Below are 20118 nucleotides of genomic sequence, written 5' to 3' on the forward strand. Positions count from 1 at the left end.
ATGTGGTGTTATAAATACTCTGAAATGGAATCTGGTTGATAAACACTGTCATCAGCACCTTTCTGAAGAAAACAAGGGAGAAAGGAGGAAAGAAGGGGGAAACGGAGGATAAAGAGGGAAAAAATGGGAGAGAATGGAAGGAGAAAAAAAAAAGAAAAAAAAAAGAAGAAAATGAAAAAAAAGGAAGAAAAAAAATCCCTTGTCAGATTACAGCTGTGGCTGCAGCAAGCAGAACAAGGGCTTTGTCTACTGCAGTTTTTGAGGTGGAATATTATAGAGATAAATCCATTTTTGTCAGGCATTCCCTGAAATGATAACAAATAACAAAGTAAAGGCCTGTGTGATTTCACAAGCTAGGCTTTTGCTTTGGGTGGGACCTAGCTTCAAGGAGAATGTTTACATTAGGTAAATGCTCCGTGCTTGCCCTACTAGCACGTATGGCAGATGTAGTGGCAGAATTTCTGGGAGCTTAAGGGAGAAAAAAACCCTGACAGACAACAACAGAGAAATGTTCTGTTACAATGATACTGCTGTAAAGTAGTAGCACTATCAAACCCACCTGGCATGGCATTCAGCTCTGAGGAAATGCCATGCACTTTTTTCTTGATGAAGAACAATATACATCTGTTTCTATTAATATCAATTTAATCATTTTATGGGAAATAGAGTATTGAGAACAAAGCCTTACAAGGTAAAAGATAGCAAAGAGATGGTAAAAATAAAAATATAAAGTCAGAGGGCCAACACATCCTTATCAGTACATTCACTTCTTTTACCTTTAAAGTGGGATGAAGAACATGACTTTTGATTGTTCCTTAAAAGTTAAAGACACACAGAAGAAAAACACATTTTAGCGGGAAAGGAAAGGAAAGGAAAGGAAAGGAAAGGGAAGGGAAGGGAAGGGAAGGGAAGGGAAGGGAAGGGAAGGGACTCAGAGAAACTAAAAGGAATAGGTTGAAACCTGCTCACAGTTATAGCTGCACCATTGTGACAATATTAGATAGGTTTTCCCAAAGGCTGATCATTCTACATTAGAAATTACTGAAGACACATTTTAAACATCATTTTATAGTAAGCATCAAACAAAGAAATGATCAACGATGACTTTTTGACAATCATTTTTTGAAAAACCTTATCTGGAAAACAAATTGTTTGCAAAGTAAAAGAGAAAGGCAGAGCCTTCCCGGGCCATATCATTAACATAGGTACACAGACTATGTTTGTCAACAGATCTGAGGGATATGAATACAACTATGTGACTTTTTTCTTTATATTGCTTTTTGGAAAATATCCTTTTAAGGTGAAAAGCAGACTCAAACATTAATAATGCATCTTTTCCTGTAGTAACTCAACAATGAAATGCAGTAAGAGACTTTTAAACGCCAGGATCACTGATAGGCGAAACAAAAGCTCAGAGCTTACAGTCCTCTCATGGTATTCCTCAAAGACAAGGTTTAGATCACTCACCCCAGAGTATTTGATTACTGCCACTTCTGTGCTCCAGTGAAGAGCTACTCACATGAATTAATCCAAGATACAGAGGACAGTTCTTGGTTACATGGGGCTATGAAATATAGTGCTCAGTACATGTAAAAGCCTTACACAGAGATCTTTGCTTTTCCGTGTGGGGAAATGGGCCAGACTTATCACATACTTTGGGCTGTATCTTCTCTACAAAAAAAGTAGCAACATTTCCAAAGGTAGGAATTCACTTGTGACTGCAGAGAAAGTAGATTCTCCCAAACACACTGAGGATCAAAACACTTGAAGAAAATTGAATTCATTGCCATGCCCATTCCAGAAGAGCAGGGGAGAGGTTTAAAAAGCTTGCACACTTCTCCAGTCCAAGTTCTTCCTTTGTGATTGAAATATTAAGAGTGCACAAACACCAAGGCCCCTGCAGATGAAGGGAAGAATCTACCACCTCTCAGATCATACAGATTTTGCTGGGGTTTGAACCCAATTTCATACACAGACAAGATATCATTTTCTTCTTTCCAGTTATTTGGGTCTCTATGAGCCTTTGTAACCACATTAGCTGTTTTAGATTTTGTAAATAAACATTTTCATATGTTCATAGCTTTTGCCTGACATGAAATACGGACAATTTCAAAGTGACTCACTGACGCCAAGGCAGAGCAAGTCTAAGCATTCTTCTCATTGTGTATGGCATATTAGTAAATCTCTCCAAGCCTGCTGAAGAGCAAAAAGAAGGCACCTGCACTGTCCACATGCCTTGGAACCAGGTGGCTGAGGAGCCTGAGCACAGCAAGTTAACTTTGGCTGGTTGCTATTCTTTAGGAAATCTTGCAAAACGAGTTACTTCAGAGGGTGTCTGAGTTCAGAAGAACCCAAAGAAGTTTGTCACAAGCTCCTGATTAGTCCATTCCATATTTTGAAGCTTAAGATCTCAATCCCTGTTGAGGGACTGGAAATACACTAAATTTGTCATTTGTGCTAAAAAATTCTTTCTATATGGTGTTTCTCCTTGCGTTCTAAGAGCCTGGCCAATGGGAAACCTCTAAACGTCTGATTAACGCTTTGCTGGAGATCTGAGAGATGATTCAGATGATAACTCTCCTCCTGATAAATTACCCAGTATAATTTTGACAAAGTAATATGCAAAAAGCAGACATGAAGAAAACAGCTTTTTTTTTTTTGTATTGCATTTCTTGAATTTACATCTCCATAACAAATTCTTTGTAGAAGCAGCACATTCCTCTTCTTGCTTTTCCTTTTGAGTAGAATTTCAGTTCATCTTCAGAGTGAATCAAGTTACTTTTGCCTTCAAACTGTCATTGGCAGGGTCAGCTCTGGAAGTTCCTTTGCCTTAGAAAGCCATTCTCTCTGCCAGTCTGTAATCCCCCACATAAGCGCTCACTGAACATTTTGCTGCCACAATATTTTGTCATTCCAAATGACAGATTTTCAGTCTTTGACAGTCTCCTCTTGAGAGATGGTTCAGATAGGAAAAAGACTCCCTTCCAAAAGAAAGTACATTTCTCTCTCTTGCTCGCTTTAAATTTAAGCTGGAAGGAACCTAGCTGGAAAAGCTTCCAGAAAATACTGCAGTTTTCTCAGATCTCTAAAAAGAGAGCGGGATCAATGCTTTTCAGGTGTACTGATCCAAATGAAGCCTTTACTCTGATAGTTCACACCCACTAGCATATAAAGAGCCCTGCTTGTGTGACCAGTGACTAAGAGACACGGATGTACCAAGTTTATGTGAAGCATTTTAATTGGGAGTTGTTAATAGTAACAGGAAATGTACAGTAAAACCCATGTCCTCTGTAAAGGACAACATACCCTTGAGACTAGAGTCCCAAGAATTCAAGATGATTTGTAGCCCTTGCTTATGCAAGACTAGGTTCCAATTGCAAGAACAGAATAAAAGGAAATAATAGGAAAAGCTTCTTTGCCACTATTAGGCAATTATGAAACAGCAAATATATTTTTTCATGTTAGCTCTGACAGAAATAATTCCCTTATCTTTAAACCTCCATAGAGTTCAATAGAGCTTAACTACATTGCTCTAGGGCTTCTCAATGCAGTTGCAGTACAAATGCTCATAAAATGGAGAGAGGCCGACGAGTTACAAACACTGGTTTGAAGATCAAGTGATAAAATACTTTCCGAGGCTTCTAGGCTGAAATTGTAAATAATAGACTGTTACTAATGATACAGGCCAGCATCAACACATTTCACCCCACTCCTATATGCTCTGCAACAGTATGAAAGAGGAGGGATAAGAAAAGATTGATCCTGTCTGACCTTAGCATTTTGTTGTTCAGCTTTTCATTTCCTGATTTTGAATCTTTACCTAAGACATCTTGAGGTTTAGCACTGTATATTTGGGTAAAAAGCAATTGAAAATTACTTGTCCATGTTGTGATGTATTTTTATTTATTTTTGGGGGAAAGAAGAATTTCCAGTCTGAATTTGCAAATTATTTTTAAGTACTGCTGCAAATAAAATGAAAGAACTTCAATTTCTCAGCTGTTGTCAGCTGGGATGTGATTTTTACTCCTTGTTTATAAAATGAAAAGTTATTTCTCCTCTTCACATACATATACTGTCTTTTTACGTGTTTCTTCACCAATCTCTAGGTCGCCTTTCCATTTGGGGTAGGGAGGAAGGTAAGGTACACTGTGAATAAACACTGTAGTCATAGTAAGTAAAATACCTCCACACTTCTGTAAAATTGACACTTCTCTTGCCTCCATTAATATTTAATGATAAAAAGCTACCCTATATTTGCTATACTTTAGATTTTAAATAGACCCTTTTTTCCCTAGTGTTTACACAGCTAATTTTTGTCATTGAAGCCCATGTTATGTCTCACTGTACAGGACCATGCAGAGATCTGTGAACCAGCCGGGACTTAGATTGATCCCAAGTTGTAAGCTGTCAGCACGGTGCTGTACCTGAGCTAGTCAGCAGCACAGACTGCAGGGCTCTACCTTGAGCAGAGGGCTCCACTGGTGCTGATACCTCATTTCTAGGACTGGAGCCAGTTCTCCACAGAGCATTTTGCTGTGAAAACATAAAGGCATTCTTTGCGATCTTTGCCTTGCACCATTCAGTTAGGGGAAAAACACCTGTAGCCCCAAAATACTCCTCAGAGCATCTTGCACACATCATGCAACCTCAATTTTGCAGAAAGAAAGATGGAAACTTCTTGCTGTTATATGAGAATTTTGAGATTGACTTGAGATTAGTGGTATTAACATTGCCCATTTCTATCTGCTAATATACACTAAATAGTAAAACATTATACTTTTTATGTATGTTAGTCTTGACAGCAAATAGCGTAGCCACCCTAAGAATGCAGTACAATTAGAAAAAACAGCTGAAGTGGTAAACAGCACTATTAAAACTGGTCAGAAGTACATAACATGAAAAGGTGGTCTGGACTGCATGAAAAGATCATAAACCTAGGCCTTCGTGATTTATATGTTGTTACAATTCACATGAAACAGGTTGTTTAGTTTTTTTCTTCCAAGCCTCTGTCATAAGCTTCCTTTTCAATCACATACCTGCTTCCTGACTGATCTGTAGATCTTTCTTCAAATACTAGTTGTTTTAAACTATTTATAGCAATAAAAAATTTCAAATGAGTGCGAACATGTAGAGGATAGGAGAACTGGAGATATATGCTACCTAAAAGAACAGACAAGGGTGAATTTTCTAGCATTCAGAATTTATTAAATGCCAAAATAAGAATTATCCGTTAGTTTTGTTCTTATATACACACATTATGGTATACAGTGTGTTCAAATTACTTGCAACTTTATCCACTGGATTCACAGAGAATGGACAGAATACATATTGAAATTACCATTTGATACTGATTTGTCAGGACATTGCCCCATTATTATTATTTTTTAATTTATTTTACTATTTCAACTTCTCCTTGAAGGCAGAATTATCTTCCTAATGTAAAAAAAGTTACTGTTATCTAAGTGAGTTTCTGTCCGTAGCACCCTAGTGAGCAGCCTACTGTTGTGCCAAACACAGACATGAAATGAAAAAATGAATTAATACAACTCATTAGGGTTTTCATCAATTTGAGGTGTCTAATTTGAAATGCCTGTGACAAAGAAATACAAATTTCTGAGTACTTCATATTTTTTCACAGTTGTTTCTTTAAACTTTTCCTTAATTGCTTCCATGGATGGCTAAAAACTGAATATTAGCTAAATTCCATGTTTTCTCATAATCTTCTTCTGAAAAGTAGTATTTGCAGAAATTCTCCAAGATAATTAAGTCTGAGAAATAGTAAGCACAGAAAAATTTAATCCAATAAATTAAAGAACAGAAAAATATTACAATGGAAATCAAAATGGAATCCAGCATCTCAAAATGGAAAGTTTTGTGCCAATTTAACTCTGGCAGTGTATGTAATTATTTCTTTATGTAGTTTTTTGTTTTTAAAAGGACTTCTGTATGAGAAAGTGGTGTTTATTAAGTTTTTTATCCAGAGCAGACTTCAAGAAAAAGACTATTACTGTATTGAAATGTTTATATTCAATATCATATATAGTATTTTATGGTTTTATATTCTTGGAAGAGAATCATGTTGCAATGAAGTCGTATAATCACAATTTAATATTTGTTATTTCTTCCAGCTTTCAATGAATCCACGATGTTGTAATTTTTGGAGAGTTTTATTTACTTTCCTCTTTTAGCATTCAGCTTCCTAATCTGATGTTTAAGGTTTCTTGTCCCTGCCAAAAAGCCTGTGCTTTTCATCTTTAATGTGAAGTATTTTCTTCTGGCACTTATCTGCTCTTGGCACTAGATATTTGATATCGTAGTATATATTTCTCTCCTTCCATCACAGTTTATCCTTCAACTTAAAATATTATGTTTTAATGAGAGGTGTCCTGATTCCAACCCTAACTTGGCTCAAATCTCAGCTTAAATACCTAGAAAATAATTTTCTGCACCATTTATAAAATAACTTGTTTAATTATTAGAGGAACTATTACATCTGCACTCTAAATTTCATTATATTTACTGCTAAATTTGAGTTATGTGTTCCATTTCATCCCCTTTTTAAAATTACTTTCTACTTTCACAGCAAAATCCTTTCAGGATTGAAATTGTCTTGTTTTCACTCTGAAAGATTAATTCACACAGAAAGACTCACAAAACTACTCCAAAGCTGTTTTTAAGTAACAATCTCAATTTGAACCATCATAAATTCAATTTTAAACAATCTTCTTTTGATCTTGTTTATCCTTGTAACAGGTCATGAACATCACTGTGATCTCCATAACCAGGAAGCTTAAGAAGCTCAAAGTAAATTTATAGCCCATATACCATCAGGAAATCTAGCACAATTAGAAATCATGTTTGTCTGACCACATATCTGAACTAAATCTTTATTTGTAACTTCCTATCTCTCCCTGGCTTAACTGATAAGCATTCATCTATTGTCATAGTGGACACTGCAGTATTAGCTAATGACATTTCCATAGACATCTGGCAGAAGTATACACACTTTTTTCTTGCAGTGATTCTCTGCTATACTATTTTCCAAGGTCCTTAGGCTGCTGCTCCCCAAGACTTTATGAAGTAGCTTGCAGCTCCTCTACAGATAACGCCAGGTGCTGCAATTGCAAGCACTCCTCATGATTTTATTTCCCTTACCCCTACCTTGCTAGAATACAGTATCTGTCCCACAACCTAGAGTATTAGCGCACTTGTTCCCCAGCACACCATAAGCCTTGCATTTGGTGTCACTGCCACATCATACTTTACAAGAAAAATCCAGTCATCTCTTTAAATAGCATACTCTTTCCTTTATAAGACCCACTGCTTTTTTCTCTTTCCCCAAAGCAGCAAAATTTTCCTTGCCAATTCATTCTGCATGTTTATAATAGAGTTGTTTGATAGCTTACATTAACAGTTCTTTTATTTGACAGGACAGAAAGAAAGACAGGCTACAAAAAACGTTGATTCTTCTCACATCACTTCTCACATCCCCACCATCAGCCCACAGAACGTGAAAAAGTACTTCCGGGTGTATGGTGAGTACACAGTTATGTAATAAGGAACATCCATGTCATGTGTCATTAGATGACATGAAAGAGGGCACATGGTGGGAAAGAGGTGTGTACCAACATATAAACTAAGAGCGCCATAAATTCTGGTAGCGGGATAACCTTAATCTCTAAACACAATGCAGCAAAACCAAGGAGACACGGAGGGAAGCAAAGGGACAGAGTAAAAGTGTGAACAAGAAATAAGTGGTTTCCAATACAATTTTATTTTTGAGATAAAACGTAGAATTAAGATTGAGTGTATATAACTGCATGACTTCTGGGTCTACGTATTTTATATTACACTGACCTAATTAATTTTACATGGAAAATAGATGCTTTTCCCTGGAAATATCTTTGAAAAAATTACTTCAGCTGTTTGTGTGTTTACTGATTACATTTTAGCCACACCAAACCACTTTCGAAAGAGTAACAATATAGCTCAGTTTTAACAGAGTACAATAAACTTGAAGCTGACAAAACATCCAAGTCAGGCATGTAGCAAGTACCAACAAGAGCCAGGTTTTTGGGAAGTGGACAGGCAAACATTCCTGTTCCCTGTGGACACCTAACAACATATGTAGGCCAGGTTCCCTTTGAACCATGATTTGGATCAGACCTTGGAACTCCTGCATTCACAAATGGTACTCTGCAAGGTATTGATTCACCAGAAAATAACTAGATCTGAGACAGTCTAAAATTAAGGCTATCTTAAGGATTCTCAAAAGTGAGTGGGATATTTTTTTTATTGCTAGTAATAAATTAGCCAGAGGACTGTACTTACTGGATGAATAACATTTCCTTTCATATTTAAATCTTCCTTGGCACCTTCTTTGGCAAGAATTAACCATGTACTGCTTAACTTACAAAAATGGATGGTCTAAGGTAAGATGTTAGCAAGTAATAAGAATGCTATTTTGGTAATTTTTGTATTAAAAAAGGTTAGGCTTGATGTCACTTAATTTTCTAACTGAGCAAATCCGAACAACCTGGATCTGCTTTTACAATCTGTCTCACACAGATAGAGATTGAATATATTATTAGTTTCACGAATATGCTTATTTTCTAAGTTTACCTCTTCTTGTTAATTTATGGAGGGTGATGAAGCATACAGGTGTCTTGAAGCTCACAGAAACAATCCCCTCAGACACAAAGCGCTCCTTTCTGTTTCTCCAACAACATACAAAACCACACCAGTAACACAACTGAGGAAAAACCAGGTCCCAACCCAAGGACACCTGCAGTGGGACTGTATTTTTCAATCTAACCTATGATTTCCTGGTAAGAACATTTCCAGTAGGTTTGATTTTTTTTCCATGTTACCTATGAGAAAGCACAAGTAGCTCAGGTACTTGCAACTGGCAGGTGAAATTCATTAACTTGTTAATGAACTCCTGAGAAGAGAAAAACCTAATGCTATCCTCTCAAAAGAGCTCTCCAAAATCAACCAAGATATTCCAAAATGAACCAGAAAAAAAGACCCAAAAGGAAAAGCCAGCCCTTCACAAGCTATTATTCCTCAGTTAGCTTGTCTAACAAGACTAACAAGCCATTGAACAAGCCATAACTTTGCCATTTGGGAACTGAGGCATTCACTTTTGTTCTGTAAAAGAAAGGAGGAGAGTCATAATTAAAAACGCCTCATGCCTCTTCGGCAATGTTGCATGGGTCCTATGAACTAGGTCTTAACTACCTAAGAAGAGGTCTTTCAAAGAGGTACCAGTTGTAGTAACTACTGCTGCTGCTCCACTTCAACTGTCCATTCTGTGAAATGATTAATAAGGTTTTTACTGTACATTAATGAATTTTGAGTGTCTTCACATTTTATTTTGTATATAATAAGCAAGTTCTCTTGGTCTCTTTATTGATTTAACACCTGACGAGCATTCTGGCTTTCTCAAATAATGTTGTGCGGGTTGCCTCAGTACCATATTGCGATAACCATTTCATGCCATAAAGAGCAAAGTGTTCTTCAGCAGTTATATTTTGAACTCAGAGTATTTATAATACATATATATTCAACAATTCTAATGAAAAATTCTGATCAGGTTGATGGAAAAGAAGCTTGTCTTCTCGAAAGAGCAGATAAAGACTTCTCTGTGAATTTGTGATCCCCAGGAGGACTGGGAATTAGTCCTTCATGCTTCAGTTACTTTGATAGTGACAACAGCCCTTTGTTGCACATATGTCCAAAGCAAAAGCAACAGTTTGAGGATAACTAATTTCTACCTTAAAATCAGAATGAATATGAAACTTGCCAGGTGAATCTCTTCCCCTCTAGGCTTATCCTCCCCTCATACCTCTTTTCTCCATATTCATAAGTAAGCCATAGGTGGGAACCTGTGATGTACATCCTCTGTTTTGGAAATCCATTCCAAAAATTTCAGCCCCTCACTCCAAGGACAGCTAGGGGGAGCTCAGAGTCTCCAACCTCCCTGGTAGGGCTGCTGTTAGTCCCCCACTTCTTCAGCCTGCTGCATCAGCCATACTCCAAAGCAATACATCCTGGCAAATGGTAACAAGAGCTGACTCCACAAGAAAGGACTAGTACATTTGTGACAGCAGCAGCAACTGCTGTAAGAAAATGTTACTAATTGAAACTTGCAAAGTTTAAAGGTGGAGAGAAAAAAGAAAAATATTAAGGAGATAAGGAGAGGAGGAAGGGAGGAGAAAAATATTTCTCCACCTTCCTATCTTCTTCCTGCAGTATCTCCATTTCCCCTTCCTATTCCCTGTTTCCATGAGCATTCCCAACATGTATTCACACTGGGATCATAGAGGAGCCACATCTCGGCAACTTTTCTTGGCCCGATGCAGCCTTAGCGGGAAGCAGAGTCTCACCAGCGGAGGTTTTAAATGTCAGGGCTGCTGATGGAAAGGCAGAGGTCTCTGCTACACAGCAGTTAGCACGAGTCTGACTCCGGGCATGCTGCTGGAGAGCTCCCATCTCCGGGCAGCCAACACCCTGATGCTATTTCAACAATAAACAATCGCTCCCCAGACGTGCCAGGGAAAAATCCTTGCTCTTACATCAGGTCTCGCAGCCCGGCTTCCCCACCCTCCCCGCACCCCGCGCGTCTCCGGGCCCTCTCCAGCGAGCCCGGGGGGGCCCGGGGCCGCCCCCGCAGAGCCGGGCAGAAGGACGGGGGGGTGCCGAGGCCTGCCCCGGCTCGGGGGCTGCCCCCCGCATCTCTCCGGGGGCGCTCCCCGGCGAGCGCCGCGCCCCGGCAGCGGGGTGCCGGGGGGATGCGCCGCTCCGCGGAGCCCCCTCCTCACCGGCCCCCCGGAGGAGGCAGCAGCCCCGGCTACTTAAAGCGCGGCCCCGGCTGCCGAGGCAGGAGAGCGGCGTGCTGCGGGCTCCCATGCCCGGCTGCGAGCTCGGCGGGGGCGCGGGCGCTGCCTGGCGAGGGGCTGAGCCGGCTGCGGCTCCGGCAGGGCGGGACAGCGCCCGTGCGCCAGCACCGGCGGGGCTCCGAGCGGCACCGGCGGCTCCCCCCGGCTCGGCACCCGCAGTCCCCGCCGGCCCTGCCCTCGCTCGGCTGCGGGAAGCCGAGCATCAGCAATGGCGGCTGGGGCCGGCAGCCGCCGCGCACCGCTCCTCCGCTCGCCCGGGCAGCGGCTGCTCTAGGAGGGGAAGAGGAGAGCCAGCAGGGGGGCCGGTTTCCGGCGGGTTATTTATTTCTTCCCCTCTCGCTTAAGTTCCCAGCGGAGCGGGCTGGCTGGCACCTGCGCCCCCCACCTGCTTCCCGGAGGGTGAGAGGTGCGGGGAGGCCATGGAGAGCCCGGCGGAGAACCCCAGCAAGGCGGCGGAGTACCTGAAGGAGCTGAACAAGATTATTGAAACGCAGCAGGAGCTGCTGGAGAAGCAGAAGCGGAGGATAGACGAGCTGGAGCAGCAAGTGGCCAAGTTGTACCACGAAAACGCCTGTCTCCAGGATGAGCATCACCGGCACCTGGCCACATGCAGGCTCCAGCAGGGCGTCCCCCCCGCGTACCCGGGGGTGCTGAGCGCCATCCAGGAAAACGCAAAGCACGAAAAGTAAGCGCTGCCCGCGTTTCTTTGCCCTTTTCGAGGAGGGTCTCTCAGTAGCGGGGCTTTCCTCTTCTTTCGCCTCCTGCCTTTGGGCTCCTAAAGCCGCCCCGCGTACAAGCAAGCAGCGCAACTCCCCGCAGCGGGCGGCTCGCCGGGAAGGAGGGGGTCTTCGCCGAGCGGCGGAGGGGGCGGCCTCAGCCTCTAACGCCCCCAGCCCCTCGGGATGCCGGTGCTTCACTGGGGCTCTAGCGGGGATGCCCGGGGGCTGAGCGCTGGCAGCGCAGGGGGCACCCCGGGCAGGCTTCTCCCCGCCGCCGGGTCCCCGCAGCCCCGGGGCACGCCGCCCCCCGGGCAGAGCAGCAGCGGGACGAGCCCTGTCCTTCTAGGGCTCGTTTCCCCCCGGTCGTGCACCTCGGGAGGCCGCCCTGCCCGGGGGGAGCCCCCAGAGGTGCGACCCGGCGGGGTCAGCTCGGCACGGCGCAGCCCGCCCGGAGCTCGCCCCTTTCGGGGCACGGCTGCTGCCGGCCTCTGGCAGCCGGAATTAAGCGGGCGCCGCTTTGCAGCGCGCAGAAAGCCGCTTAAGCAATTGCGCGCCGCGCTTAAGTACCAGCCACGGGAGAACAGCGATGGAAGCGAACCCGCGGCGCTTCCCCGGCCTCCGGCTACTCGCGGCGAAGTATTTGGGACTTAGTTTTACTTGGGCGGAGTGGGAAAAGCATGCATCTTATTACGAGCCCACTCCGCCGCCCTGGTACGACACAAGGGGCTGCTTGTCAGCCGCTCCCCCCGTTGAGAGCCGCGCGCCCGGCACGGATCGGGCTCTCCTCCTGCCGCCGGCCCCCCCGGGCCGCCCCCGCTCCCCGGCACCGGCTGCGCCCCCTGCCGGGGCCAGGCGGGGCGCTGGGGGCGACCTGCGGGGCCCCTCACCCGGCCTCGGGGCGCTGGGGGGCAGAGCCGCCCGGCTCTGGGTCTGCTGCGCCCCGGGGACCGCTGTGCCGGGGCTCGGCCACGGGTGGCTTCGTGGGGCCCCGCGGGGACGCTGCAGCCGAGGGAGGCCGGGGAACGGCCTCCCGGCCTCGGCAGTGTTGCTGCCTCCGTGCCCCCGCTCCGGGTGGCGGGGGAGGAAGCGTCGCTGCCTGCGGAGCCCCGAGATAACGGGTTTGCCTAGGGTACGGATGTGCGAGGTGAAGGAGGGGGGGTATGGTCGTGGGTCATTCCCTGCCCCTTTGGCGTGCTCCTGTTCCCAAACGCATTCCTGCTGCCCGGTGTGGCGGAGTGAGAGGGGAAGTAGCTCTGCTTCCCCTCCGGCTGTCAGCGTTAACGTTTAGGGGGTTTTAGCGATGCTGGAGTTAGCCATTTAGGTTTTTTTTTTTTTTTTTTAAATAGATGTCTCCAGGAGAGCTAGGCAAATAGCTCCCTAAACACACTGGAGAGCATATGCTGTCGTTTAACAACTACTCCTCTTGTAATAATCAGAAAGTGCTATTTCCAGAAAGCATGGAACAGAAATTTACAGGAATACAGAAAGTATTTACACAAATCCTACCCCATGCACTCATGTCCAGTACCCGAGGATTTCTTGTGCCTGTTCTCCTAGTACAAGATGCCAACTCAGCTATCTTGTCCCATTTGTCTCTTGCAAACAACATTACTAAAAATTGTACAAATGGCTTGCCTTGTTTGATAACATTTCTCTTCTCCACCAGCCCAAGACTCATTTGCAGAGCCCTTTTTGGGCAGACAGCTCTGAGGACTTGGAGGCTTTTAAGTCACTTAAGTGGATTTGATGCTAGGATCAGAATTAATCTGGGATATTTATGGCAGAGTTGTATCGCTTTGAGGCATAGCCTGCAGGGCTTAGTGTGGAAGCTGGGAGACAGCCCTCTGTGAGTCTGGTCCTGGCTGGGCTTTCAGCCTCTATGACTGTCTGTAGAGAGCCAGATTTCCGGGGCCACCTCCATGGGATGAATACTGCCCTCCACCCGAATTGTCATTTCCCCTCTTTATTTTGTGTGGAGCATGCCTGGTCCCGTCTCCAGGACAGCCTGCATCACCATGTAGGTGAAGCACACTTGGGGTTCCCCAGCTGCATGGGGTGGGGGCCGTGGCAGCAGCTGCTGGGGCTCCAGCTGCCGGGAGCAGGTGCAGCAAGCCAGCCACAGGACTGGTTTAATCTCTGCCTGGATGCAGGAGATGGAGGAAGTCTTCAACTTGGAAAATAGAAAACACCCTTGTTTTAAAGCCTTCTCCCGGTCCTGCTGTTATCTTTGCTTTCTTAGAATGTAACCTGCAGGTTCTGGCTGGCTGTAGCTTCCTAATTAGTGAGGAAAAATCTCAGTTCCTCCAGAATTAAATGTCACATGCAGCTGTCATATATTTGGTGCTTTGCTAAACTTCCATAACAGTGCAATAACAAACGTGAATAATATGTGCTCTGAATATCCGTGATGTTAGGAGAGAGGTGGCATTCAAGGTGGCATGTCTTTGCTTCCTTCTGCCCATCGTGCGCAGACCCCTCTGCCTTCCTCCTTCCCGAGGCAGCAGCACTGCTTTGTGCCCAGGTACCAGCAGTGTTCAGTGCTCGCTCTTATCCTTTGGTATTTCAAAACTAGAATGATGGGGATCCTTTTTAAAGGAAACGGGGATTGTCTTAGCCAAATACTTCACAAAATCAGTACTTCTAGGAAGTCATCTATGGAATTTGTGCCTTGAGATTTGAGCAGATTTTCTGAACAGCTTAGATTCAAGATGCCAGAGGAGTTCAACCTGCGTAAAGCAGGTGTGGATCACTGACACCGTAGTGTCAAGAGAGCTGTTTGATATTACCAAGTGGTGGCTAAAAAAGGAAGCATAGAAATGTTAGACAAGTTCTGAAACTTTTCAGTTCTCTCAATGGGAAGAATATAAAGCTGAAGACTGTTTAACTTGGAAAAGCTGCATATTTTTTGAAACTCTTTAGCTTGATCTGATGGAGTGAGGAGTGAGGGAACTGTTGATGAGCACCACATTAGAGTTCTATAAGAAAATATACAAAAAAAAGGTAAAAATACTTTTGTGTTCCTACAGAAAAGGACCGGAGTAGAAAGGATGTTTCTTTCGTGTAGGTTGCTATTTGAGGGAGGCGAGTGCACAGGGATGGGTGAACAGGTGCAGATGTGCTCCTTCTCTTGCAAGGAGGACAGAATAACAAAACAAAACAAAAAAAAGTCTGAGGGCTCTTTCACTTAATTTTGTACCAATCTGCTGTGTGTGAATCAACCTTAAAATCCACAAATGTAATTGAGGATAATTAGTTGATTGCAAGGCTTTCTTAAATGTAGTGAATCAGCATGTTAAGAAGTTAAGGATAACAATAGGTATTTAGCTAATTAAGTTGCATAAGCCTAACTTTTGGTTAACCCATTTCATTTAACATTTGATAAAACACCAAAAACTTCCAAAACTCAGATCCTCAGTGTAAGGAAGATATGTTCAATACATACACTTTGGTAATGCACCTTTTAGTGTAAATGTGTGGAAACAAACTTATTGCATCTTTTCAAATATACAGAAGTTAGTTTTTTTCCAGCTCTGAAAACTCAACACTGGCATGTTTCCAGCTTACGGAGTGGTATTTGTAACCAACTTAAATTCTTTACTTTTATTTATTTATTTATTTATTTGATTGATTCACACAGCTCCTGGTGAGAGTTTGGGTGGGAGGTACAGAAAGAATTGCCTGTTAAGGTGGAACAATCTTGTAGAGCTCTTATTTGCAACTCGGTCTAAGTTCTGTGCCTGGCCTGACTGTTTTATTTTTAAATGGATCTAGGGCTGGCTTTGTTCTCTGGGGACAAATAGTCACAATTCAGAGCTATAAGAAATCCTCATTGTTTAGAAGATGCTCTGTCTGAGCTGAGGTGTACTTAGTGCAATCTAGTAAGTCGGAATTTTCTTTGTGGTGCTAATGTGAAGGCTGCTTTATGGCTTACACAAAATGAGCTTGGGACTCTGCATGCTGCTGCTGGCACTGAGTGATGCCCCTGCACACAGGCTCAGCGGGAAGCCAGAGACTGCAGCAGGGCAGAGACCAGCCTGACTTATTTGCCTACAGAGATGTTCTCTACTGAGACAGACTGTTCATGTGATGTAAATCACTTTTCGTTGCTTGTGCTGCTCTTGGACAGAAGCTTATTTTGGCTTGCTTTGATTAAAGTAGAGGTATCTAACATCTATTAAAGCATGCTCATGCTTGGGCAAGATTTCACTTCCTCTGCCTTTTTGTCAGAAAGGATGTAGATGAGGTGCTTTCATTAGGCCCTCTTTCTCAATCAGCTGAGAAGGAAAGTGTGATTTGTGACTGATAGTCTTGCTGGAAGAAGCCTACAGTAGAAGCACAATTACTAAAAATTGCACCTCTACTTATCTAGCTTATTTTGCTCACGAAGAATATCTTTAAGTGGAAATCACAGCTTGTATCAAAGCAAACACTTTACTGTGACTACATACTACATATTCTTTCAGTCCTATCACAGATGAGGATGATGTAAATCTGGGATTGGGCAGAATGTAAATTTACATCCCCAAATAACTAAAACCAATTCTGTTCATTTTATTTTCAGTAAGTAACTGGAACGGTGTGACTACTGAGCTATGAGAATAAGGGTTTGACACTGAGGGGAGTGAGGGAGTGCTTTTGCTCTCGAAGCATGTGTTTCAACATTAGTGTGATTTGTACATCAGCAGATGAGTGAGCATCTCTTAAAACAGGCATTTGTTGTTCTGGCAGACAGTAGGAAATCAATACTGTGAAGACGTGTAATAAGACATGAACTTGCTAACTAAACTCAACTAAATTATTTTGGGTGTCTGTTGAAATATTGGCATATCCTCTTACTTAGCATCTGCTAAATGTTAAGCAAAATGATAATGCAGAAAGACAAATTAATTTCGCGACTTATGTGTACCATATGACTAATGAAACAAGCTTCAAATAAAAGGGGGAGGAGGAGAGGAGGACAAAGCACAGTGATAACAAAATGGTATGCCAGTATCAAGAAAATTCCTGGAAATCAGAGGAGGGAGAGGAAATATGGTCTGTGAAGAAAACAGCAAAAATGCATACTGATTTGACAAAGGGAAACAAATGGAGCAGAAGGTAACCTGCTCTATAGGAAAATGAGTTAAAATTTGGTTTGAAAACTTGGAATCAAGTATACTGTCCCACTTAAAGCAGACCAGACCTAAAGAGTTAGAAGTACTCAGTGAATGTGAAATCTTTCTCTAATGTAACTGTCTTTTCTGCTGACTCAGAACACAACTTTTAACCTTCCTAACTTCAGCATTCTTGTGTTCGGAACTTTAAGAACAAAGCACTGTTCCATGCCAGTTAGTGCTTTGACGATCTTCATTAGGAATTCAATATCAAGGAAACTGAAATGCATTTTCAAAGATCTGCTTGTGGAAACCAATTGGCAATGTTCATGGATCCTATGTCTTCAGTGAGCAAATGAGAGCTGCTGTCACTACTGTGAGATAAACGCATGGAAGAAGATCCACTTCTACCTCCTCAAACGAAAACAATGCCAAGCCTATATGTGATGCTCTTTGTGCACATAGTTCACCAGCAGCATACTGATTACTCTCCGTTTCTCATGTGAGGTATGAGATAGAAGACCCCAGTCATAGTCTTCTTGTTATTACTAAAAATACCTGTGAGTTCAATGTGATGACCTATGTGAAATAGAAGCACTTCAACTCAAGCAACTAGGTCCTTAAATTCTCCTCAAAAGTTAGTAAGTTTGGAACAGCTTGCAATTGTCCTAAAAAGGCAGGCAATTGCTTTTGTGTCAATCCTAAAAATCAGTGTGATCTCCAGTGAAGTAATTCCCACTTGGCAGCAAAGTGCATTTTACCATTATTAAACTATATTAGGGATGGCACTGAACAACTACATGGGAACATGAGAGATGGGCGAGCAGGTTCAGAACTGCTCTTCACAAATGTGCAAAGCACAGTGTTTTTGAGGAACTTAGCTTCCTGCTGAGTGAGGGATGCTAAACTTTGTCCTTTTCCACTCAAAATAATATACTTTTGGGAGAATATGAAGCATAGATGTACACTTTTCTGGATCTGATTTGCAGCCTTGTTGGCCTGGTTATTTGCACAGGAAGACAATTCTCCATAAATCCTTAGGGAAGCTGTATTCTGGAGGGAAAAAAAATAAAAGTAAATTGCAGCTTTTTTGAAAACCTGAAGCAAAATACATCACACACAAAGCAGAATCTCTAGGAAGAGCTTTTTTAAATGGCAGACTGTGGAAACTGTGAGGAAAGAACAAGGTATTTCAAGGTGTTTTCTCACAGTGTACTGATAGGGGAAGTAAATTATTAAAGTTAAACTAGTGAATTATTAAATGCTTCTTGCAAATAGCATCTCAAAAACTTAGTTTTACTGGGTCTAAAAATGAAATTGGGTGCCTTTTATGTGCTGGCCGATGACACTAAGCTGGAACTGCTGTGCAGGATTCAATGCTGTGTGTCAAGCTACGGCCTCTAAACACCCAGTCTGTGCACAGAGTGGTTACAAAAGTACTTGCATTCCCCCAGGGCATTGTTAAAGGATATCAGACCAGTTGCTTCATCTTCACTTCCAATTCTGACACTATTTAATTTTGTGGGCACCTGAGCAGTACAACCGTGCAGAGCTTCAAAACATTGCGATGCACTGAACTTCTCTTGAGTTTGTGGCTCATTTGGGATTCCAATCCCTAGCAGGGGAAGAGTTGCTTATGCACTAGGCAGCCTGTACTCAGATAAGTGTTTTTTAGAGACCGCTTCTGTCTCAGGGCTCCTGCCTTCCCCATGCATGTGGTAAGGAGGTCATCTGCTGCTGTGCACTAAGGGGGTGCATGGGAAGCTTCTTAGGTAAGTGGATTTTGCAGGCCAGAAGTACTTCCTGATGTGCAGCCCACACTTGCATTATTCTAATTTGATCCTGTCATTCCTCCCCATACCTTCCCTACTATGTTAATTCTAACATTTTGTGTGTCTGTGTGTTGTGCAGTCTGCGGATACTTTTAGGCTATTTTTGCCAATGTTCCTGTCTTTCATCTTAGCTCGGTGAGACTGTGAATGAGGTTGTCATAATTTGATTCTGCCTGTATCCTTGCCTGATTGTCCGAATATCTAATTCAATAATTCTGCAAAGAAAAATAGTATAGTCTGAGCAGGCTTTGATAAAATAGAGCAGCATGATTTGAAGGAATAATATATGATGTGCATTCTGGCTGGATTTTAGGTGATGTGGGCTGCTCACTACCCTCCCACACCCTTACTCCCCAGCTTCCAGTATTTCTTTGAAATGCTGAACTTCTCAGCTGTTGTGGCTTACTGTATTACAGATAGTGGAAGCAATGTTAGTTTGCACTAGCTAGAAATCTGGATAAGAATTTGTTACCTTTTTATGGTCATTACCAAGGTATTGTGATTAACAACAGAATTAAGAAAAAGAGCTGTTTCTTTGTTCCCATCTGGGAAACTGTTGTTTGCCCTTAGCAAAGCTAAGCATGGATAATGATTGCTATTTTACAAATGTACATGTCAATGTTAGTTTACGATTATCTCTTAATTGGTTACTCAGATTCAGGTTTAAAAAAAAAAATTGCATAAAATATCAGAATAAAAGCACTTCTTTAATCTTGAGTTCCTTAATGGCTACGTAGAAACTTGTTTGTCTTTAATTGTTATTTGTATGGCTACTATAAGGAAAAAATATTGCTGCAAAGTGGCCATAGTATTTCAGCAAGTTTAATGCTATAAAATAGAACAACTCTCACAACAGAATCTTAAAACCCGATTCTTAGGTTCTTCAAACAGCAAGTTCTATAAATGTATTTCTTTGTTTACCAAACTACATAATTCTGGATGGGCTAGCACCCCTCCTGATCCTAAAATACGCAGCATTTCAGTGTCTTAGTGACTTGTGCTCCCTCTGCTGGGTTCTTCATAATAGTTCAGTACTTACTGGTTTTACAGTGTGTGTGTGTACATACATATATGTGTGTGTGTCTGTAGATATAATGTAGAATTTGCTTTTGAATGTCAGTGTCTGTATTCCTTTTTCATCACTTCATAGCATTAGAAAGACTATTACAAATGTGACTGAAGATTTCTCATAAGTTGTTTTTCTTCTGCCGTCTTAAAGCGCAGAGGCAAACTTTTCAAAAATTGTATTATTATTATATATACAGAAAATAGTCATCTCCATGTATATTAAGTCTCACTGCTGTGCTAGATAAGAAAAACACTACTACTCAGTAGTTCTCTATAGCAATTAATTGAAGCCTAATATACATTATTTGTATGCCAATAAGATTTCTAGCCAGGCTTCCCTGACAAACATAAATAGAGACAAAGGCATACGTAGAGCCATGCAATACATCTTTAACTGCACTACAGTAATTCAGATTTCCTAAGTGTAAAGAGCACTTTATTCTGATAATTGGACTAAAGCACCAGAGAAAGGAAGGTAGGGAAACCATACTCCTGTCCTTTTCCA

The 20118-nt window shown here is 42.4% G+C and overlaps 1 protein-coding gene and 1 long non-coding RNA gene across 12 annotated transcripts in view; one reads left to right on the forward strand and one right to left on the reverse strand.

Moving 5' to 3' along the window:
• Window positions 1-627: 627 nt before the first annotated feature.
• On the reverse strand, window positions 628-16170 carry LOC310880519. The gene is made up of 2 exons (XR_014571739.1): window positions 12188-16170; window positions 628-3646 (listed from the first exon to the last, which is right to left on the reverse strand). It is a non-coding gene; the product is annotated as an uncharacterized lncRNA (long non-coding RNA).
• IQSEC1 (IQ motif and Sec7 domain ArfGEF 1) overlaps window positions 10676-20118 on the forward strand; it is a 349048-nt gene continuing 339605 nt past the window's right edge. For 3 of the 11 annotated variants that reach the window (XM_083796385.1, XM_083796395.1, XM_083796396.1), the window contains exon 1: window positions 10680-11586. In XM_083796385.1, coding sequence (XP_083652511.1) covers window positions 11321-11586 — 266 coding nt within the window. In that variant the 5' untranslated portion in view covers window positions 10680-11320. Of the gene's footprint in view, window positions 11587-20118 lie in introns of all 11 variants that reach the window. The other 8 variants (XM_083796377.1, XM_083796386.1, XM_083796384.1 and 5 more) reach the window with 7 other exon arrangements.

Source organism: Anser anser (genome assembly GCF_964211835.1).
Source record: "Anser anser genome assembly, chromosome: 12".
In the NCBI taxonomy this organism is placed as follows: Eukaryota; Metazoa; Chordata; class Aves; order Anseriformes; family Anatidae; genus Anser; species Anser anser.